The following is a 21,211-nucleotide window of genomic DNA, read 5'->3' as shown; positions in this document are numbered from 1 at the left end:
CAGTGTTAACAAATGGTATAATTATTTATTAAATTGTAGCTATCTAGAAGCTAAAAATTGTAAGTAGATTGTGGTATGAAATCTTCAGCTTTTGTATCTGGCAAAAAATGTTTTCTGTGTTTTTCCCAAGCACCCTTAAATTGTAAAAAAAAAGAAGTTTTTTTTTTTTTAAAAGATGGTCCTTGTTTAATTTAAAGCAGTCCATTTTTCTCCCTGTATGTCAAAAGATTTTAATTCAATTTTTGGATTTTTTTTAAATAAACATATACTGTTATAGTCAACCTACCTTATAAAATACAGTATCAGTTTCATGTTCATGAATTTTAAAACTATATACTTTAACAATACCGCCTGGAACAGGACTCGGGCTCCATTTCAGCCATACAGAGTCTGAAGTGTAGTTGATTAAAGTCAAATTTTGAGGAGGTGCTAAAGGCACTGCAGGAAAACACATTATAAAACTTATATTCATAATTTTTAACATGCAAATATCATTGTGACTCTAGCTTCCTGAAGACACTTGTTAAGAAAGATTTCTAAAATGATCACATTTTAATTTCAGAAATAAAACAGCATAAGTAATTATGTTTTTGTACTTGGAACTCAGTAGTTCCAAAGTAACTTCAAACAGAACAGTTCTGAAGTTCAAATTAAAAAAAAAAAATGTTAAGCAAAGTAGATGAAGAGTTGTAAGCCTGTTACAGATAGACAATCAAGTATCCTTTCATTATCCATGCGGTTCCTTAAAAAGAGAGAGCAAGTGCTGCAACAATGAAATCATTTGAAGAAACATGGATTCTGGCTTACCTGACTCATCTGTGTAAAAGAAAAGAATACTGGAAGGACCGAGTCCTTTTATAGTTCTCGCAGCAGCAAAAAAACTATATAATGTAAATGGTGAAAGCTCTTCCAATATTATATAGTTATCAGAAGTAATGAAAGAATAATTTTCATTTGGTCCTTGTAAAGTTAAATCATAACTTATTATTGCACCATTTGGTTTTACTGGGGGATCCCATGATAAGAGAACTGAGGTAGAGGAAAGGTTTTTAAAAGTGTTGATTATTGGTGAAGTTTCTGGGACTATAAAAGAAAAAAAGAATATTAAATAAAACAAAAGTGAATTAACATTAAAAAGAAGAGGATTTAATAAAAATAGGACTTAATTTTATCAGCAGATAATTATTTTAATTTTAAGAAAGAGTTTACTGTGTTCATTGAAAGGCTAATTACTTGAGAACAAACAGAAGCTATATAATTCTAAGAATAGTGTTTTCTATCAGAAAGCAATATAAATAAAAGAACACCAATAATCTGCTTAATAGGCAATAAAAGGATTCAGCCTACCATCTTCTTCAGTTTTGATGTGTAGCTGGGCAGTATAGGTATCAGAGAATCCCTTTTCTGTTGATGGAGTGATTTTTAATATATAATCAGTGTATTTTTCCAGATTATCAAAATACATGCTTGTCTCATACGTAACTAGAGGTGGTCTTACGTGGCGAGGAGTCTGCTGTAAGCTCAAAGAAATATAGTAGAAGACTAGACCGTTTGGTTGAGATGGTGGGCCCCAGCTTACATTTATTGCGGTTGACGAAATGGACTCATAAGTCAGGTTTCCAACAAGCCCTTCAGGTACTATGATAGGTAACGTGCAAAATATAAAAATTATCAGTCACCCTAAATAAAATTTAAGTAAATTCACAAAGATAATTGTTGAAATGGCATCCATTACATCATCGGCTCTTAATTTATTTAAATGCAGATGTAGTAAACATTACCTAATATAAAATATTTCTAAATAATGATATTAAAAATCATTCTTACTAAACCTCATCATCTTCAATATGTATGAGAATTGTCTTATATACTATTCTCTTGGCTTTTCTATCTTACAAAATGGAAATTATAAATGTGTATATATACATACATGTATGTGTGTGTATGTGTACTCAGATATTTAAATATTTAATAATGAGTATTATCTACACAACATTTTTAATTTTTTTCTTCTAAATATTATCTTTATTGTAATATGAGGTCATCTAGGACGTCTCACCTGGAACAGTGCATAGAACGTGGTTATTATTCATGATGCTATAATAACTGATAAAAAGTTATAGGCTGATAAAATAAAAATCTTGAGAGATATCTGCATTTAAAGAAGGCCTGAAATGATACCGACCACATAACTCACTAAAACACTTTTGATAAAGCTCTGTAAACATATATTTTATCATATCTTATTTTTTTGGTCAACTTGTCAACCATTAAAAAGATTGTTCCAACAACAAGGAAAGCATTCACTCCTCATATTTATAGTGTCTGTCAATTTGTAATCTTAAAATAATAAACATGAAATTTTATTCTCAGCATAAGTATAGGCCAATACCATTTCTCAATAAGAGACTAGTCATTTAAAAAGAAACAACCATAAGAAATAAGCAATGTTCCACGTATCATTGTATTCTGAAAGCTGAAACCTAAAAAAAAAACATGAAGAGCTTGAGTCATTATAGTTTTCTGAATATTCATCACAAACGAGATTTTGCAGAAGCTGCATACATGAAACGTCTGGGATTAAAAAAAAAAGAAAAAGACATTCTGGATATATTAGTCACAAATACAATAAGAACAAAGATGCTGTATACAGTCCTATGTGGATTCAAAGACTGAAACAAAGTAAGTTGCTAAAGAAAAAAAACATGTAGTTTCTAAGCAAATGGATAAGCATTTAACTATTAGAAAATGCGTTCATATGTGCAACAGTATTTTTCATACCCAGAAGCAGATGGTCGTGATATCTTTTGAAGCAATAAAAACGATAAAATTTTCATGAATGGATGGTAGTAGTTTTTATGTATAGAAAAGGCTGTTATTATTGTAATAGTTTTATAGCTATGTTAAATGCATTTTCAGACTTCTACAATGACCAGTTAAATGTGCCTAAATAAAATATAGATTTTACTACCAATGCATACAAATAGAAAAAGGTTGTGAAATAAAGTTTTAAATTAATCCTATTAAAGATTAATAAATGCTTTTCATTTACATACTGTCTTGATCTGTGTATACTTGAACTATGTCACTGCTTTTATTCCCATTTCCAACTGAAGTACTTGCTGTTACCCAAAATGTATAGTAGCTGAATATTGCCAGTTTATCTATTATTGCAGATACGGTCATATTGTCAAAGTCATTGGTTACTTCATGGAGTGTAAAATTCTGAAAAATAAACATATTGTTTTAATTGTTCAGAATATAGTTGTAGTATACATGAACATTTCAAAATAATTATTATCCATGAATTGGTTGTCTCATTTTAATATGTTAATTTTTGAGGCAAATCAAAGTAGCACATTTTTATTGCAATAATTAAACTGGAAATATGTTTGTACTAAAAGAAAAATAGATGGTAGCAGTTTTTATTACAAAATCAAGATACAGAGCAGCAAAGCGTAGAAACTCCAAGCTTAGTAATGGAGAAGGTCCCAGGGGCCAACCTGAAAATGCTACAATTGTGCTGATTAGTGTCAGTTTTCGTATAAAATACTCAAATATTTTTCAGAACATTGATTATATATTTTAAAGAATTTGGGAATATCATAAAATTGTAATTTTTTCTTCCTATTGATGAAGGAATTATGAAATATATATTTCTTATATTTCATTATGAAATATGAAATATAAGAATTATGAAATAGAAATATATTTCTATTAACTCAACTGGATATCATTATTTATCAATGGTTCCTCCTTTTTTTCTACAATCATGAGGAGAAAATGGAAGGCACTTAGATGCAGTCTCTTATATGGAGAGTAAGAGAAATTTTATTATTCTCTGGACTGACTCCTAGTTATATTTATCCCAAAGCAGTTTTTGAACTATCAGGGAATTTATGCAATAATTTCCTATTTGAGTACATTTTAAACACAAAAGACAGAAACAAAATCAATACTAAAATAAAAGAAATAGACTTTCAAAAACAAAATCAATACTAAACATAAAAACTAAACATAAAAACTAAAAATTAAAACTAAAATCAATACTAAAATAAAAGAAATAGACTTTTCCAAAATATCATGTAGGCAATCAGTGTGAATAATTTTATAATAACGTCCATCAACACTGAGAAATCTAAATCATTCCAATCCACACAAAGCCCTTAGAGTCCTATAAACCTACATTCAATTAGGGTAGGGTAGTCCTAGAGAAATTATCAATCTCAAAGCTTCTCCTTCATCAACTATAAATTGGGAATAATCATTTCTATTTCTCAGAGAACTTTTGAAGATTAGATGATATGAAGAACATAAAGCACTTAATATAGTGTATGGCACATAATTTTAAAAAATGGTAATTAATCAATTTAAATTAACAACATAAGATAATCAATTTGACTAAAATTTATAGTTAGAATGGTTCTACAATGCATCAACAAATTAAATACAGCAAGTTTTTGTGGTTCTTTTGCCAGTATTTTGGATTGAGGGGTTGTGGAGGGAAAGAGTGAATGTAATAATGATATACTTCAATTTTGTGGTGACTTATTTAGGAATAGACAAGCAAAAACAATGTAACAATCTCACACAAAATGTGGTCTGTGATCTTTAATATCATCCAACACGTCTACTTTACACATGAAATAACTGGTTTATATAAAGTATTGCTTAAAATATTAATGTAGTTTTTTGGTATAACTTTAATTTTTCTTTGTTATGGAATTTATTCTGATTACCTATGACCTTGATACCAATTAAACAACCAAATTACTCTGAATTACCCAGAAGTCATTCATGCTGAGTGTGTGCAAACATGCATAGACATGCAACAAATTTATAATTAGATCGATTATCCAGATTATTTCATTCATTTATTTATTCTTGGAAAAAACATCTTATGGCTCAAATTATTTAATTAAGGCTTACTTTTTTGTGTATGTAGTCTGAACGTATTTAGTAAAAACACTTCAAATTTGATTAATCAACCAGTATTTATTTAGCACTATTTAATATAATCAGACTATGTCAGGCACACAGAAGAGACATAACACGTGAGGTATGATCAAAAAACATGGTGAATGTTTACATTTAAAAAAATTTATTACCGTAAAAGACACATTGCCATTAATCCACCTCATTAAACTCTCCCTCTCTTTGAACACACTTAACCCATCATTCTTGCCACTTTCTGAAGCAGTTCTAGAAGTCCTCTTTCATGAGCGTCTCTAGTTGCACTGTCATGGCTGCCTCAATATCCTCAATGGATTTAAAACATTTAGTTTTCTGGTCATTTTGACCTTGGGGAAGAGACAGAAATTGCACAGTGCCAGATCCACTGAATAAAATGGATGAGGACACACCATAATGTTTTCATGTGATAGAAATTGTCGTACACCATAAGTGATGTGTGACATGGAGCCTTTCTGTTGTGTTCACAAAATACAGCTAATGCAGCTCCCAAGTGCCATCCAACGGAAAGGCGGGATCTTCAATATGGGAAGCAGTGTGTCGAACCTTAGTAACAGTGTGTGACAAGTTTCAACTTGTTCGGTGCAGGCAGTCAGGTGTGAGCTACGGTTGAGAGAAGGTGTGTTTTACAAGTAAAGTGTGCCATAAATCATCCTCCATCATAACAACGCTCCATGTCACACATCACTTCTGGTATATGGCAATTTCTGTCAAATAAAAACATTATGGTGTGCCCTCATCTACTTTATTCACTGGATCTGACACTGTACAACTTCTGGCTCTTCCCCAAAGTCAAAATGACTATAAAAGGTAAATGTTTTGAATCAATTTAGGACATCGAGGCAGCCATGACAGAGTAACTCAAGACACTCACGAAAATAAAAAGGACTTCCCACACTGCTTCAGAAAGTGACAAAGACGATGGGTGTGTTCAAAGCGAGGGGGGGTACGTGGAGGGGGATTGGTGGCAATGTATGTTTTACTTTTATTTATTTTTTATTTAAATGTTCACTGTATTGTTTGATAACACCTCAGAAGTGGGTACAAATTAAAATGTAGAACAGTTAATACACTATACAAAAACAATGTGCAACAATTGAAGGAAGAACAAGATGGATTGCCAAGTAGTAGTGGAGGGATTAAATTCCCCAAAATAAGAAGGAAAGATCATTTCACTAGAAACTCAAGTGCTCCAAAATTATAACTAAGCACTGAAAATAACGTTGGTATATAATAATAATTTACATTACTTCAGTTAAGATATTTATTGAGCATTAAACCTATGTATGATACAGTACCAGAGGACTTCAGGGTATGGAAAGCTAAGTGCCACATTACCCTTTTCTTCAAGTTGTTTGCTATGGCTTAAGGGAGCTAAGATAAGCAGCAGATACCAGAAAGAGGAAGCAGAATATGATGTGCTATGCATGAGATATTCTACACAGTTTAGTGGGGAAGAGAAAGAAAAGTAAGGGGAAGAAAAAAACCTATACACTTGTTCTGCTATATAATTTCCATTTTAAGGATTGCTTCTATTCTATCAACCCAAAATAGAAAATTAGGTAGTGAAGATTTTGATGCTACATTTAACATTAACCTTAGGAATAAATTAATGCATGGATGAACTTTTAGTGATATGTGAAATGTTTTAACATCATTAGTCTGTGTCTTCTTGAAGCTGTCACACTTAAAAGAATTCTTTACATTATTTAATAAAAGATCAAATTTTCTGAAATAGATGAATTACAAATGGGATCATATCATATACCCAGCTTTGAATACATAGGTTTATAAGATCATGTTGAAACCATAGTTAGGTATTTACACTTGATTATTTAGACGTGGACAAAGAGAATCAAAATAGAACCATGTATAATTCATAAAGTAAACTGTACAGAGGCAAAAGCTTTGCAGAACTACTGACACACCTTCCAATATTTCTGTTAAATGCACGAACAAACTAAAATCTGCACCTAGAATAACCACTATGACATAATTACATTGTAGAGTTAATAAACAGCGTTGTGGTTAAATAATAATAAATTGCACACTAATCGCCCATTCCCTCCCACAAATAGAGAAGAACAAAAAGGTGCAGCAAAAATTGCCTGGTGTACAGAGTAGGAAACAAAAGAAAAACAATGCGTTTTTCTTACACAACTCCACTCTTAGAGGGCCTTGAACAGAGTTTAAAAAACAAACAAACCTCTAAACTTTCTTTTACTCATCACTAGGTTAGTCCTGAGACAGCCTACAAAGTTCTGCTCTGACCCTATTCATTAGAGTAAACTGCAGCACAGATGCATTACCGCAAGTTGTACTTTAGTCCCTGAGATTGCTGCTCACAAGAGCTAACTCTAGTGACTAAATTGGGTTCAATCACAAATAGAATTAATCAACTTGTAATGACTAACACTTATCTATCTCTATTATCCTGCTTAAAAGCATACGAAGAAGGAAGAATGCCTAGAGTAATAATCAACACACAGTCAGTGGTATCTGTCAGTGAGGTCCATATTCTGTAAATTGCAGGATTTCTTCTAAATCAGTGTTTTCCAAGTTATATTGCAGCTTTCACCATTCCTGATTCAATCACTCCAATTCCAATTTTATTATTTTCTTATATTAAAGTACTGTCAAATATTAAGGTTGGAGAATTAAGAAATTCTACTGAAAAAAATTAAAAATATTTTTCTAAATGAAATGCATTTTAGTTACTTTCATAACTAATTTCATTCATATCCCAGAAAGTGCTCATGTACACACCATATAACCCTAGACCCTTCCAAATTAAATAACTACAATTCTAGTGATTTCATTATATTTGATACTGCTAATAACAGTAATAGTAGTGATAATAATCCCTCCTGCTAACAAGTAAAAACATTTTTTAAAATGAAGCAACACAGAACATCAAAATGGCAGCGTGAGGTGAGCCTCTGTAAAGCTCCCCTGGAATTTACAACTAATCAAACAACAATAACTCCGCAAAGGACTCCCTGCACAGCAGACAGGCAAGACGAAGAGGCCCACTACTGAATTCACCTCCAGGTGGGCGAATCGCGCGAGTGGGGGAGGAGGAAAGGGAGAAGTGCAGAGACGGAGCCGCTCAGGTGCAGGACGCAGACCTAGCTCAGTGCTCCGAGCTCGCTGCATCCCGGAACTACCGCAGCTGCGGGAGAGGGAAGAACTCGGACAGCTAGAGCTCCGCTTAAGGCCCTCAGGGCTGAGGGGGCAGCATATAACACGGCTGAACCCAACGCTCAAGGCAGAGACCTCAGAGAAAAGACTGAAGGAAGAAGGCTGAAAACGGTGGTTTAAGCCCTCACTGCAGAGCAGAGAATGGAAGCCTTAGGCACTGAGACTAGCCGCCCCCTCCCTACCCTCCCAGAGCTCACCCGGCCCCAACCTGCCAGGTGCTAGAAGCAGAACAGTAGTAGTGTCAGATCAAAGGACAGAATATTTGCTGTTCTGAGAACTGTGGACCGCAGACGCAGATTCACAGCCCAAATATTTCTGGCAAAGGGGAAGGAACTGTGGAAGCGGGACCGGCTGTGGTGGTGGTCACTGCCATTGCTCTGGGCCACCTCTCACAACTCACCCCACCCCTGACCCCACCTATCTGGGTGGAACCCTGCAGGAGTAAACAGACTGCTGAAACATACGGGCTCTGAATCTGGTGCAGGAAGAGCTTTGGAACTTCAAAAGCTCTCCGCATACCAACCAGGACACTGCGCCCTGTGACCCAGGCAAACTATTAACAGAGGAGAAGCCCATCTCCCAGGGAAAGCCGCCATTGTGTGAGAAGCTAGAATAGTGCAGAGAAAACAAAGCACTACCATGTGAAAGAGAAAAAAAAGGCTGCAGTCAGAGAGAAAATAAAACATTCTACCAACAAGTACTGGAAAAAAAAAAAGAAAGATCTCTTCCTAACAACCTGTTGCAGAAGCCACTCCTGTCGATGTCTAGGAAGAGAAATAATAAATCAGTAATTGCCATGAATAACCAAGGCAACAAGACAGCTCAGAAAGAAAGTGAAAAGTCTCCAGAAAAGGAACTTAAATATATGGAAATATGTGACTTAAATGACAGAGAATTCAAGATTGCAGTTCTGAAATACCTCAACGAGATGCAAGAAAACACAGAAAGGCAGTTTAATGAACTCAGAAATACAATCAAAGAACAACATATGCATTTTACAAAAGAGATTGAAATTTTTAAAAAGAACCAAATAAAATTTCTGGAGATGAAGAACTCAATAGAAGAAATTAAGAATGAAATAACCAGCTTAAGTAGTAGAGTTGACCAGATGGAGGAAAAAATCAGTGACATCAAATATAGAAAGCTGAAATATACACAAATGGAAGAAGTCTCTTGAGACATAAAAGAAATGAAAGAACTCTTCAAGAACTTTCTGACTCCATCAGAAAGAGCAATATAAGAATAGTGGGAAAACAGGAAGGACAAGAAAGAGAGAAGGGAACAGAATGTATTTACAAACAAATACTCGATGAGAACTTTGCAAACTTGTGGAAAGAACTGGATCCTCCAATCCAAGAAGAAAATAGAACACCTAATTACCTCAATCGCAACAGGCCTTCTCCAAGGCACATTGTGTTTAAGCTGTCTAAAATCAACGACAAAGAAAGAATCCTCAAGGCAGCCAGGGAAAAGAAGACGGTAACCTACAAAGGGAAGCCCATTAGATTGTCATCAGATTTTTCAGCAGAAACTCTACTAGCCCAGAGGGAGTGGAACCAAACATTCAAACTATTGAAAGGGAGAAATTATGAGCCAAGAATAATATATCCAGCAAAGATATCCTTTAGATATGAAGGAGGAATAAAGACCTTTCCAGACATCCAGAAGCTGAGGGAACTTTCTAATACACGACCTGCACTACAAGAAATACTAAAAGAGGCTATTCGACCACCATCAACAGGGATGATTTGTGGCAACCAAAACATAAAAAGGTGGAGACTTAAGGCCTGAACTGGAATAAGGGAATGGAGAAAGTAAGCGTGCTGAAGAAAATGTAATACTCTAAATATCACACTTTCTTTTACATAAAATCAAGGGTAAACACTCAAAAACAAAATCCAGAACTAAAATATATGCTATAATAAAAGAAGAAACAGAGGGAACCACCAGAGAATACCACCCCACAGAAATAATAGACAACAACAAAAAGGCAAAGAAACAATGGAGAGGTAGCCTTACCAGAAAACTAAAGATAGAATGACAGGAAATCCTCATGTATCAATAATCACCCTAAATGTAAATACTGAACTCACCAATAAAAAGGCACAGAGTAGCAGATTGGATCAAAAAACTGAAGCCAACCATATGCTGTCTCCAAGAGACACATCTCAGCTACAAGGACAAGCATAGACTCAAAGTGAAAGGGTGGAAATTGACACTCCAAGCAAATGGTACCCAGAGAAAATCAGGTGTAGCCATAATGATATCAGATGAAACAGACTTCAAGGTGAAAAAGGTAACAACAGACAAAGAAGGACATTTCATAATGGTAAAGGGGACTATACAACAAGAAGACATAACAGTAATCAATATTTATGCCCCCAATCAGGGAACACCGAAATATACCAAGCAACTACTAACAGAACTAAAGGGAGAAATTGACCAAAACACAATTATACTAGGGGACTTAAATAAATCATTGAGTGCTATGGATAGATCATCCAAACAGAAAATAAACAACGACATAGCAGCGCTAAATGACACATTAGATGAAATGGACATAATTGACATATAGAATGCACTTCATCCTAAAACAAAAGACTATACATTCTTTTCAAGTGTACACAGAACATTCTCAAGGATAGACCATATATTGGGACATAATATCAGCCTCAGAAAATATAAGAAGACTGAAATCATACCCAGCATATTCTCTGATCACAAGGCTTTGAAATTAGATATCAGCTGCGAAAATAAAGCAGGAAAAAACACAAATACATGGAGATTAAACAACATACTTTTAAAGAACGACTGGGTCAAAGAAGAAATTAGAGGAGCGATCAAAAGATACATAGAAAAAAATGACAATGAAAATACATCCTACCAAAATTTTTGGGATGCAGCGAAAGCAGTGTTAAGAGGGAAATGTATATCATTACAAGCCTATCTCAAGAAACAAGAACAATCCCAAATAAATAATCTGATGTTACAGGTTAAAGAACTAGAAAAAGAAGAACAAGTGAAACCCAAGGTCAGCAGAAGAAAAGAAATAACAAAAATCAGAGCAGAACTAAATGAACTAGAAAACAAAAAGACAATCGAAAAAATTAATGTGACAAAGAGCTGGTTCTTTGAAAAGATTAACAAAATCGACAAACCCTTGGCTAGACTCAATAAGATAAAAAGAGAGAAGACACTAATTAACAAAATCAGAAATGAAAAACGGAAGTTATCACGGACACCACAGAAATACAAAGGATCATTCAAGAATACTATGAAGGACTATAAGCCACCAAATTCAATAACCTAGAAGAAATGGACAAGTTTTTAGAAACATATAGCCTTCCAAGGCTGAATCATGAAGAACTGGAAAATCTAAACAGACCGATCACCAGTAACGAAATTGAATCAGTCATCCAAAACCTTCCCAAAAGCAAAAGTCCGGGACCAGATGGCTTCACTAGTGAATTTTACCAAACCTTCAAACAGGATGTAATACCAATCAATCCTGCTCAATCTCTTCCAAAAAGTTGAAGAGTCAGTACTCCCTAACTCATTTTATGAGGCCAACATTACACTGATACCAAAACCTGGTAAGGACAACACAAAAAAAGAAAACTACAGACCAATATCTCTGATGAATATAGATGCAAAAATCCTAAACAAAATTCTAGCAAATCAAATACAACAACGCATTAAAAAGATTATTCATCACGACCAAGTGGTGTTCACCCCTGGGACACAAGGATGGTTCAACATCTGCAATCTATCAATGTGATACATCACATAAACAAAATAAAGGACAAAAATCATATGATTATATCAATTGATGCAGAAAAAGCATTTGACAAGATACAACATCCATTTATGATTAATACACTTAATAAAATAGGTATAGAAGGAAAATACCTTACATAATAAAGGCCATCTATGACAAGCGCTCAGCTAATCTCATAATTAATGGTGAGAAACTGAAACCCTTTGCTCTACATTCAGGAAGACGACAGGGTTGTCTCCTATTACCTCTGCTTTTCAACATAGTGTTGGACGTCCTTGCCAGAGCAATCAGGCAAGAGAAAAAAATAAAAGGTATCCAAATTGGGAATAAAGAAGTTAAATTATCACTCTTTGCATATGACATGATGCTATATATAAAAGACCCTAAAGACTCCACCAAAAAGAAGTTAGAAACAATCAACGAATACAGTAAAGTTGCTGGCTACAAAATCAACGTACAAAAGTCCATTGCATTCCTATATACTAACAATGAAATCTCAGAAAAAGGAATACAAAAAAACAATTCCCTTTGCATTGCAGCAAAAAAGAATAAAAACCTAGGAATAAACTTAACCAAGGATGTGAAGGACCTATATGCTGAAAACTATAAGACATTTTTGAAAGAAATTGAAGAAGACACAAAGATATGGAAAGACATTCCGTGCTCATGAATTGGAAGAATCAACATAGTTAAAATGGCCACATTACCCAAAGCAATATACAGATTTAATGCAATCCCCATCAAAATCCCAATGGCATTTTTTAAAAGAAATAGAAGAAAAAAATCATCAGATTTGTTTGGAACCACAAAAGACCCCGAATAGCCAAAGCAATCTTAAGAAAAAAGAATAATGCTAGAGGTATCGCTCTCCCTGACTTTAGCTTGTACTACAGGGCTACAATAATCAAAACAGCATGGTATTGGCAGAAAAACAGACACATAAACCAATGGAATAGAATTGAGAACCCAGAAATAAAACCACATAAATATGGACAGATCATTTTTGACAAAGAAGCTAAAAACATGCAATGGAGGAAAGACAGCCTCTTCAATAAATGGTGCTGGCAGAATTGGATAGCCACGTGCAAAAGAATGAAACTGGACTGCTGTCTGTCACCATGTACCAAAATTAATTCAAAATGGATAAAAGACTTAAGCATAAGATCTGACACAATAAACTGCATAGAAGAAAACATAGGTACTAAACTTATGGACCTTGGGTTCAAATAGCATTTTATGAATTTGACTCCAAAGGCAATGGAAGTAAAAGCTAAAATAAACGAATGGGACTATATGAAACTTAAAAGCTTCTGCACAGCAAAAGAAACCATCGACAAAATAAAGAGGCAACCAAATGAATGGGAGAAGATTTTTGCAAACAGTGCCTCCGATAAGGGGCTAATATCCAAAATATACAAGGAACTCATGGAGCTCAACAACAAAAAATACGAACAACCCAATTGAAAAATGGACAGAGGACCTGAAGAGACATTTCTCCAAAGAGGATATACAAATGGCGAATAGACATATGAAAAAAATGCTCAACATCACTAATCATCAGAGAAATGCAAATGAAAACCACAATGAGATATCACCTCACCCCAGTCCGAATGGCTATCATCAAGACAAATAATAATAAGTGTTGGAGAGGCTGTGAGAAAAAGGAACCCTCATACACTGTTGGTGGGAATGCAGACTGGTGCAGCCGCTATGGAAGGCAGTGTGGAGGTTCCTCAAAAAATTACAAATAGAATTACCATATGACCCTGCAATCCCTCTCCTGGGTATCTACTCAAAAAATCTGAAAATATTTATCCATAAAGACACGTGTGCTCCAATGTTCATTGCAGCTTTGTTTACGGTGGCCAAGAAATGGAAACAACCAAAATGTCCTTCGATAGATGAATGGATAAAGAAGTTGTGGTATATATACACAATGGAATACTATTCGGTGGTAAGGAAAGATGATATAGGAACATTTGTGACAACATGGATGGATCTTGAGAGTATAATGCTAAGCGAAATAAGTCAGACAGAAAAAGCAAAGAACCCTATGATTTCACTGATATGTGGTATATAAACCAAAAACAACAAAAGAACAAGACAAACAAATGAGAACCAAAAACTCATAGACACAGACAATAGTTTAGCGGTTACCAGAGTGTAAGGGGGGTGAGGGGTGGGAGATGAGGGTAAGGGGGATCAAATATATGGTGATGGAAGGAGAACTGACTCTGGGTGGTGAACACACAATGGGATTTATAGATGATGTAATACAGAATTGTACACCTGAAATCTATGTAATTTTACTAATAATTGTCACTCCAATAAATTTTTAAAAAAAGAAAAAAATGAAGAAAAACACAAAAACACATCTGAACATGAAATTATTTATATTGTGTAAAAACAGAAGGAATATTTTTTTTAGTTGAGAAATAATTAATGGTAAATGAAATTGTAGACTCTTTAAAGAACACTTCTTGGAGGAATGGAATTGAAGACGGTATTTATGTACAGAATTTTACGTAAGTGGCAGCTTCACTGTTGGCAATATATTTGAAGCTAATATAGTGTGTGTGTGTGTGTGTGTGTGTGTGTGTGTGTGTGTGTGTGTGTGTGTGTGCATAGATAGATAGATAGATTAAAATGTATCTGACATTTCTCCATCACATTTTTCTAGGTCAATGGAAGTTTTATAAAATGTCTATGCATAATTATCAACATCTGGTAAATGACTTTTTTTATCATTCCAAGTCTATATCATCACCAACAAAACTGAAGGATGTAAAGGAAGTACTGGAGAAAACTCAGGTCTTACCTGTATGAAAGTACCAGAAGTATTTCTGTAATAAACAGAATAATATTGTATAACCCCATTAGGTTTTGAAGGAGGCGTCCAAAAGAGAATTATTGATGAAGAACTGAGATTTGCATAATGAACGTCTTTGGGAGGATCATTTGGTGCTATTTAAAAAAAAAAAAGAAAAAGCAATTGAACAAAAAACTATACTTGGGACTCCAAATGTCTGAAATGTACTAAATTTTACCTGCCTTTGGTAAATGATGATAATTGTTTTTCAAAAATAAACTTAGACTCTAATCACATCTAACTACAAGTCAGAAATGAAATCCATAAGGCTCATTGGGCCTCTCTTGCATACTCTATAGCAATATCGAAGCAAAGCACAATTAGGTTTCTGAATCTTAAAACACTATCCCAGTTCTAAAACATGCCTGCTGCCTTGGATTTGAAAACAACCTTATATCAAGTTTCTAATAGTGAATATGTAATATGAATTTCTCACAACTTAGAATTTTAAAATAGAATAGTAGAGGAGAAAGGCAGAGAGCTGACTTCATGCACTTTATTTTGTTTCATGTAACAAACACATAAAGTGCTTACTAAACGTCCAGTTCTATGCTGAGTACATTTACAAATATAAACTCATTTAATCCTCATGAGAACCCTGTGAAGTAGCTTCTATATTATTTTCATAATGTAGATGGGCAAATGAGGCACAGAGAGATTAATTAACTTTTCCAACATCACAGAGCTGGAAAGTGACCAAAAAGCAATTTTACATCTAACTGATGACAGATATTAGGGTTAATAATACATTTTTACATTGAATACTTATTTTGTTTGAGTAGGATATTCTTTTACGTGGCCTACATGGAAGAGAACTCACCTCCTTCAGGTGTTCGAAAGTTAACGATATTGCTTCTTGTTTTCCCATCACCAAATCTGGTGCTAGCTGTTACATATGCACTATATTCAACATGATAGTCCAAATCTGAAAACTCTAATGATGTTTCAGTTACATTAATAGTTTTAAATGATGATCTATCCCTGAGAGAAGAAAAAAAGAGATTTTCCTGTATAACTGGCTTTTAAATTAAATATTACATGTACATTTTGAGTGTAAGTACATTAAAAATAAACATTTATACACAGAAATTTATTAATCCAGACTAATAGGATAAAGATGTCACTTTATCCTGAAATGTTTAAAACAAGTGAATTTCAGAATAATACAATAAACTTCTTTTGTTTTCAAGCATATTCAGTAATTCAATCAAGTTATAATAAGATATTCATATTGGAGTTTGCTAGGACTGATATTTTCTTCCGAGTTAAAGTTAAATTTTAATTTTTTAAAGACATACCCATAAAAAGACTGTTTGTGTTTACCTTGAATAAACAAAAAATGGTGGAATGGTCTTTAACAAGGTAATACACACGGCTAGGACTGATTTTAATGGATCTCTAGGAACACTGTATATTCAAGGTATATAGCGTTCTTTTCAAACCAACGTTTTAGTTGTTCAAATATTTGTTCTTTTTAAGTGTTGGGAAAATCTTATTTATACTGTATATTCATCAAACTCATTTTCATATATTGTACAGAAGTAACATTTACCTCAGACAAATTCATATAAATAAATAGTAAATATCTGAATAGTAGTATCTAAAATATCAAGCCAGTGGGTTATTCTTTATTGAATTAGAAACAAGTCTGAAAATAATGTATATATAACATATAGGAAAGAAAAAAAGTAGAGCTCACATCTCTCACTCAAAATCTTAAAATATTTAAAACGTCAATCTAGAAAAGAAAATAAATATTGACTTAAAACTCTCCAAGTGAGTACCAAAATCCCAGAAGGGGAAAAAAGTCTGAAAAACAAAATATTGCTAAGTAAAAGAGCACTACAATTATTTTATTTCAGCCGTGTTAGTTCATGGTTTTGAATTGGGTATATATTAGAACATAAATTAAAGAATGAACATGTATAGAGAGGTGCTAAAAACTGTGCATTTAAAAAAGAAATCTAGATTTTAAGAGCAATAAAATTAATAATTAAAAAATTTAGATAAGAAAATATGATCAATATCACAGAAAAGTTACATATCTCATACAATCTCATTTTTTTCTCATTTAGAAACACAAGGTATCCAAGAAGTAAATGGATACTCCCTCTGAAGATAAAATGCTTTCTCTTTACTATTGAAATATTTGAATTCTTGAATCAATAAAAGGAGTAATGGATTTTAAGTAAATTAAGGCTCTTCACAGAGATACATTTCTGAAAAATAGTTGGAAAGCTTACCATGGCGAGAAAAATAAGAATTTGAGAGTATGCTATTGGAGATAGGCAGCATTAGCCAGGAATGAAATGCTGTTCAGCATTTCGAAACAGATTCATCAGACATCCTTTCTCAGAAGCAGCAGGGAGAACTTTCTTTGACTTCACTGAAACTATGGAAGAAGATCTCTTCAAATTCTTAATGCTGTGGCTATTAGTCTCAGAGAAAGATGCCTTGTTATAGAAAGTTTACCCAATTCCATAGTCGTGTTATTAGAACACTGCAATATAGCTAATCCAATTCAGATCTCTAAACTATGAAATAAGCTAAAGTAATCTAATTGTATCATATCTATTTTTTAAATCCCTTTATAGCAAATTTTTTTCAATGCTATCTACTGCCTTGCATCTCCTTCTTACTCTAATATTCACAGCAAAATATTGTAGATAAGTATCTGTCTTCACTAAGAAAAACCCCAATTATGTTCTATAGATAGTGCGGAATAAAGGCAATTATCTGGAAAATTCAGGTCAAAAATAAATTTTGTCTCACATATCTGTATATTTCATTAAAAATAAGATAGTCTTTATAAAATACGTAAACAAACTCAATAATTTTCCTCAGTTAGCACATATATGAATATGGTGTCTATCTCTATCCTGATTTACCTCCAAAGACTATAAAATAGTGCTAACAAAAATTTTCAGATACTAATATGTCTTGTCTGTTTGGGGTTTGTTTGCTTTTCTTTTGGAGTTTAGGATTATGGCTGATATTTTAATGACTAAGGTAGAAAAATATTCGAGCATAAATAGGCTTCATTTGAATTGTCAACTTTTGATGAGTAGAGAATGTTATCTTCGTTAGGTAAGAGCTGGTTTGCCGTAACACTGAGAACCAAGGAAAATGGAAAGGAGAGAGAAGAGATACTGCCCAAGTTTCTGGCTCCATCTTCCTTGCTCTTATGCTGTTGCCAGATTGGAGGAGACACACATTAACCTCTGGGCTGAAGTCTGAGCTCTCTGCTCTCTGAAGAGGGATCTCAGTGAGGAATTTTGCAGTTCAGAGGAGTCACTCCCTGCCATGCATGAGAAACCCAGCTTTGACACTGCTATAATCAGCTGTTACTTCTGATTTGAGCTGGTTTCGTTTTATGATCTCTGTTTTGTTTGTATTAGTTTAAAATATTAAAATATTAAAATATTGTTTTGTATTTCATTATTATGTTTTATTTTAGACATAAATACAAGTAAGATACAGCCACTATCAAAATAGAGAGACAAAGCACTAAGTAATTATAAAACATTCATTAATACCAAGGTGATCTCCTTAAGGATAAGGAGAGTAACTTATTCCCCCAGTGGCTAAAAGAAAAGGAGAAAGAAACGAGCAAATAAATTTGTAGTGATCAAAGCATAGAAATGGAAAATAAAGCAATAGCCCCTAAAGATGCAAGAAATTGTTCACTAGAAAGCTAGTTTGTAAGATTTGAGAATACAATAGGGAGTTGAGAAAGGTGGAGGGAGAAAGAGAGGAGGCCCATCTGACAAAGTAGGTCTAATTCTTACATATCCAAAGTCAGCAGCTGTATAGAAATGGAGGAAATATAAATGTCACACAATACTTACCCTCTAAAACAGATAATTTTCAACATCAGTCGAACCTCCTAATCAGTGCAAATTTTCAAACAGAAAAAACTTGAGGGGAGTCCTCAGTGCAGTCATTTTAATGATTTAATTCTAGACACTTATTACAACATTTTTAAAGCTACTTTGAATTTGAAAAATCAAAAGAATTTGAATAACTTTGAAATTATTCTGAAAAAAATATACGATGCAGGTTTTGTTTTCTTTGTTTTTGTTTTTGTTTTAGTTTTAGTTTTTTGTCTACACTCATTGGTAACACCAAGACGATGTCTTGGGTGGAGATTAATGGAGTCTTTAACATGAAGCTATTTCCTAGTTAATTCATTTTTTTTCTTTGAAAAACAGGCCATAAAGGAAATTCTAGAGAATAACAACAGTTTCTTTGCTCTGCGTAACCAATTCCTTTGCTCATCTCTTTCACATCAAGACCATGCCAGGCAGCAATTGCCTGTGAGAGTCATGAATACCAAAACCACATGGGAAACACATAAATTTTCCCATGTGGTTTTGGTATTAATTTCCGTAAATATGAACATGAATGGTTTTTCACACAACGTTTGAGACCCTTCAAAAGGTCATGGTCTTAATTCTATCTATTATACATCATTTGATATTTTGCTCCAGGTGGACAATCTAACCTGATGATACATCCATCCCTGTTCATTTCTATGAATGTATTTCCTCCTGTTCCAGTATACTCAAGACACACGACCATCTTTCTGTTGTCCACACCAAATTTCTCGCTGTTAAACACATCTAATGAAATTATTTGAGCTCTTACATCCAGTTTGTTATGCCTGGACTTTTCAGCCACATATGACAATAAATTCCTATTTTTGATTAAGCCAATTTAGGTTGGGTACAGTCATTTGAAATTAAAAGAATCTTGACTAATATCTATTCCTGTTCTTTCAACAATTTCTCATCTACATCCATCCTGAGTATTTCTGCCACCCTCCCTAAACAAGCTCTACATTGTCCATATGTTATTTAAATTGTGGGAATCAGTAGTCCCATTGGTTTACACATGAAATAATGTAATAATTCTCTCATAATCGATACAGTCCTTCAACTACTGCAGTCCAATATCGAGCCAGTGATTTTTTTCGGTAGAAATATCTCATATGACTCGATGCAACAAGCTTAATTTATTATTACACTATGTGTCTCGATCACAAATGCTTTTATCAAAGTAAGACTTCTCAAAGTCTTTAAATATACTGCTGAGATTTCAGAACAAATACCAATTATAACACTTATTGCTAGCGATGTGAGAAAAGCATGGTATGGGAATAAGACAAATCTGGGTATGATTTCTGATGCTGTCACCTTCTAGCTACATAACCTTAAATTACGCCTTAACCTCATTAAGACTCATTTTCCGCAACTCTAAAATGAGAATAATATTTTCTGTTTATGGTATTTTTGTGAAAAATAAATAAAAAAATATAGAAGAAACCAAATACAACTTCTATCCCCAAATGGTAACTATTCTACTATCCCTCTTGAGCCCTGTAGCTCTCCAACACATTTTGTTCCCCAAATCTGTAATGCAAGGGAATCACAATCGCTCCCAGCTTTGTGCATTTCACAAATGAAATGAAGAGACCCCCAAAACCGAGGGTTTAAATGTTTGAGACCCAGACAAGCAAAACAAATGACAAAAGACTGGCTTTAAAACAGGGTGTGGTGGGAACTGTGGTAAACTGCGGGGCAAATCCTCCATCTAAAGACAGCCTTTATCTAACACCAGCTGCTTTCTATCCTAAGGAATATGGCGAAAATATTCTGATTTTTGTAAGAAACAAAGGAACCTGAAGTTTTACTAGGGATCGACTCATTTTCAAATGCTAACAGACTTATATTCAGAATTGATGAACAGTGTGCAGGTCCAGCAAAGCACGAGTGGTCCACAGGTAGCTTGCTTGTGACCTGAACACTCAAGTTCATCCAAGTCATTCATTAAAAATGACTGGCAAGAAAGAGCTGAGACACAGTTTTTAACATCCCATTAGAAACCTCAAGTTAAAGGATCAAGAGCACCCTCCTACACCACTCCCTCTGTCCGTGCTTGTATCATCACAATCTGGCCCCAGTATTCCACGCCTACAATGGTATTTATCATCTTCTTGATGCAATTCATTCATGCTTCCTCCAAGCCTTCAAAAAGTTTCCACTGAGATGTTCTCCTGAATTACGAATCTATCTTTTACTACGTTCATTCCAAAATGGGAGTTAAATTCAGGAAATTTGAAATGGCCCTCTTCCCATTCTGATTATTGATCCATAGCATACTTGTATGCTTAAACCATTAAGTAGTTTTAATGGAGTAAAAATCATTTAGAAAAATGGAAGAAACAGGACTGAGAATCCTTTGTAGCATATGGAAGGGCATTTTCAAAGACAAGCTTTTATATTACAGAGGAAATTATTTGCCTAGTGACATTTAACAAAAAAACTGCATTAAAATTATTTTGACTTCTTAATATATTGCTCAGTATTTTAAATTTTTTCACATGGACATAT

General features: G+C 33.9%; 1 protein-coding gene across 1 annotated transcript in view; it reads right to left on the bottom strand.

Annotated features, from left to right (window-relative positions):
• The window catches only part of PTPRQ (protein tyrosine phosphatase receptor type Q), a 231,921-nt gene that overhangs the window by 127,803 nt on the left and 82,907 nt on the right, over positions 1-21,211 (bottom strand). The window contains exons 23-28 of the mRNA XM_081058782.1: positions 15,640-15,800; positions 14,769-14,914; positions 3,057-3,225; positions 1,348-1,638; positions 808-1,083; positions 287-438 (exon numbers count right to left, since the gene is read on the bottom strand). Of these exons, the coding sequence (XP_080914908.1) occupies positions 287-438; positions 808-1,083; positions 1,348-1,638; positions 3,057-3,225; positions 14,769-14,914; positions 15,640-15,800 (1,195 nt within the window). The remainder of the gene's footprint in view (positions 1-286; positions 439-807; positions 1,084-1,347; positions 1,639-3,056; positions 3,226-14,768; positions 14,915-15,639; positions 15,801-21,211) is intronic.

This window comes from Rhinolophus hipposideros, assembly GCF_964194185.1.
Source record: "Rhinolophus hipposideros genome assembly, chromosome: 9".
NCBI classification, from domain to species: domain Eukaryota; kingdom Metazoa; phylum Chordata; class Mammalia; order Chiroptera; family Rhinolophidae; genus Rhinolophus; species Rhinolophus hipposideros.
Note: the sequence above shows the minus strand (reverse complement) of the source record. Positions and strands in the feature narration are given on the sequence as shown.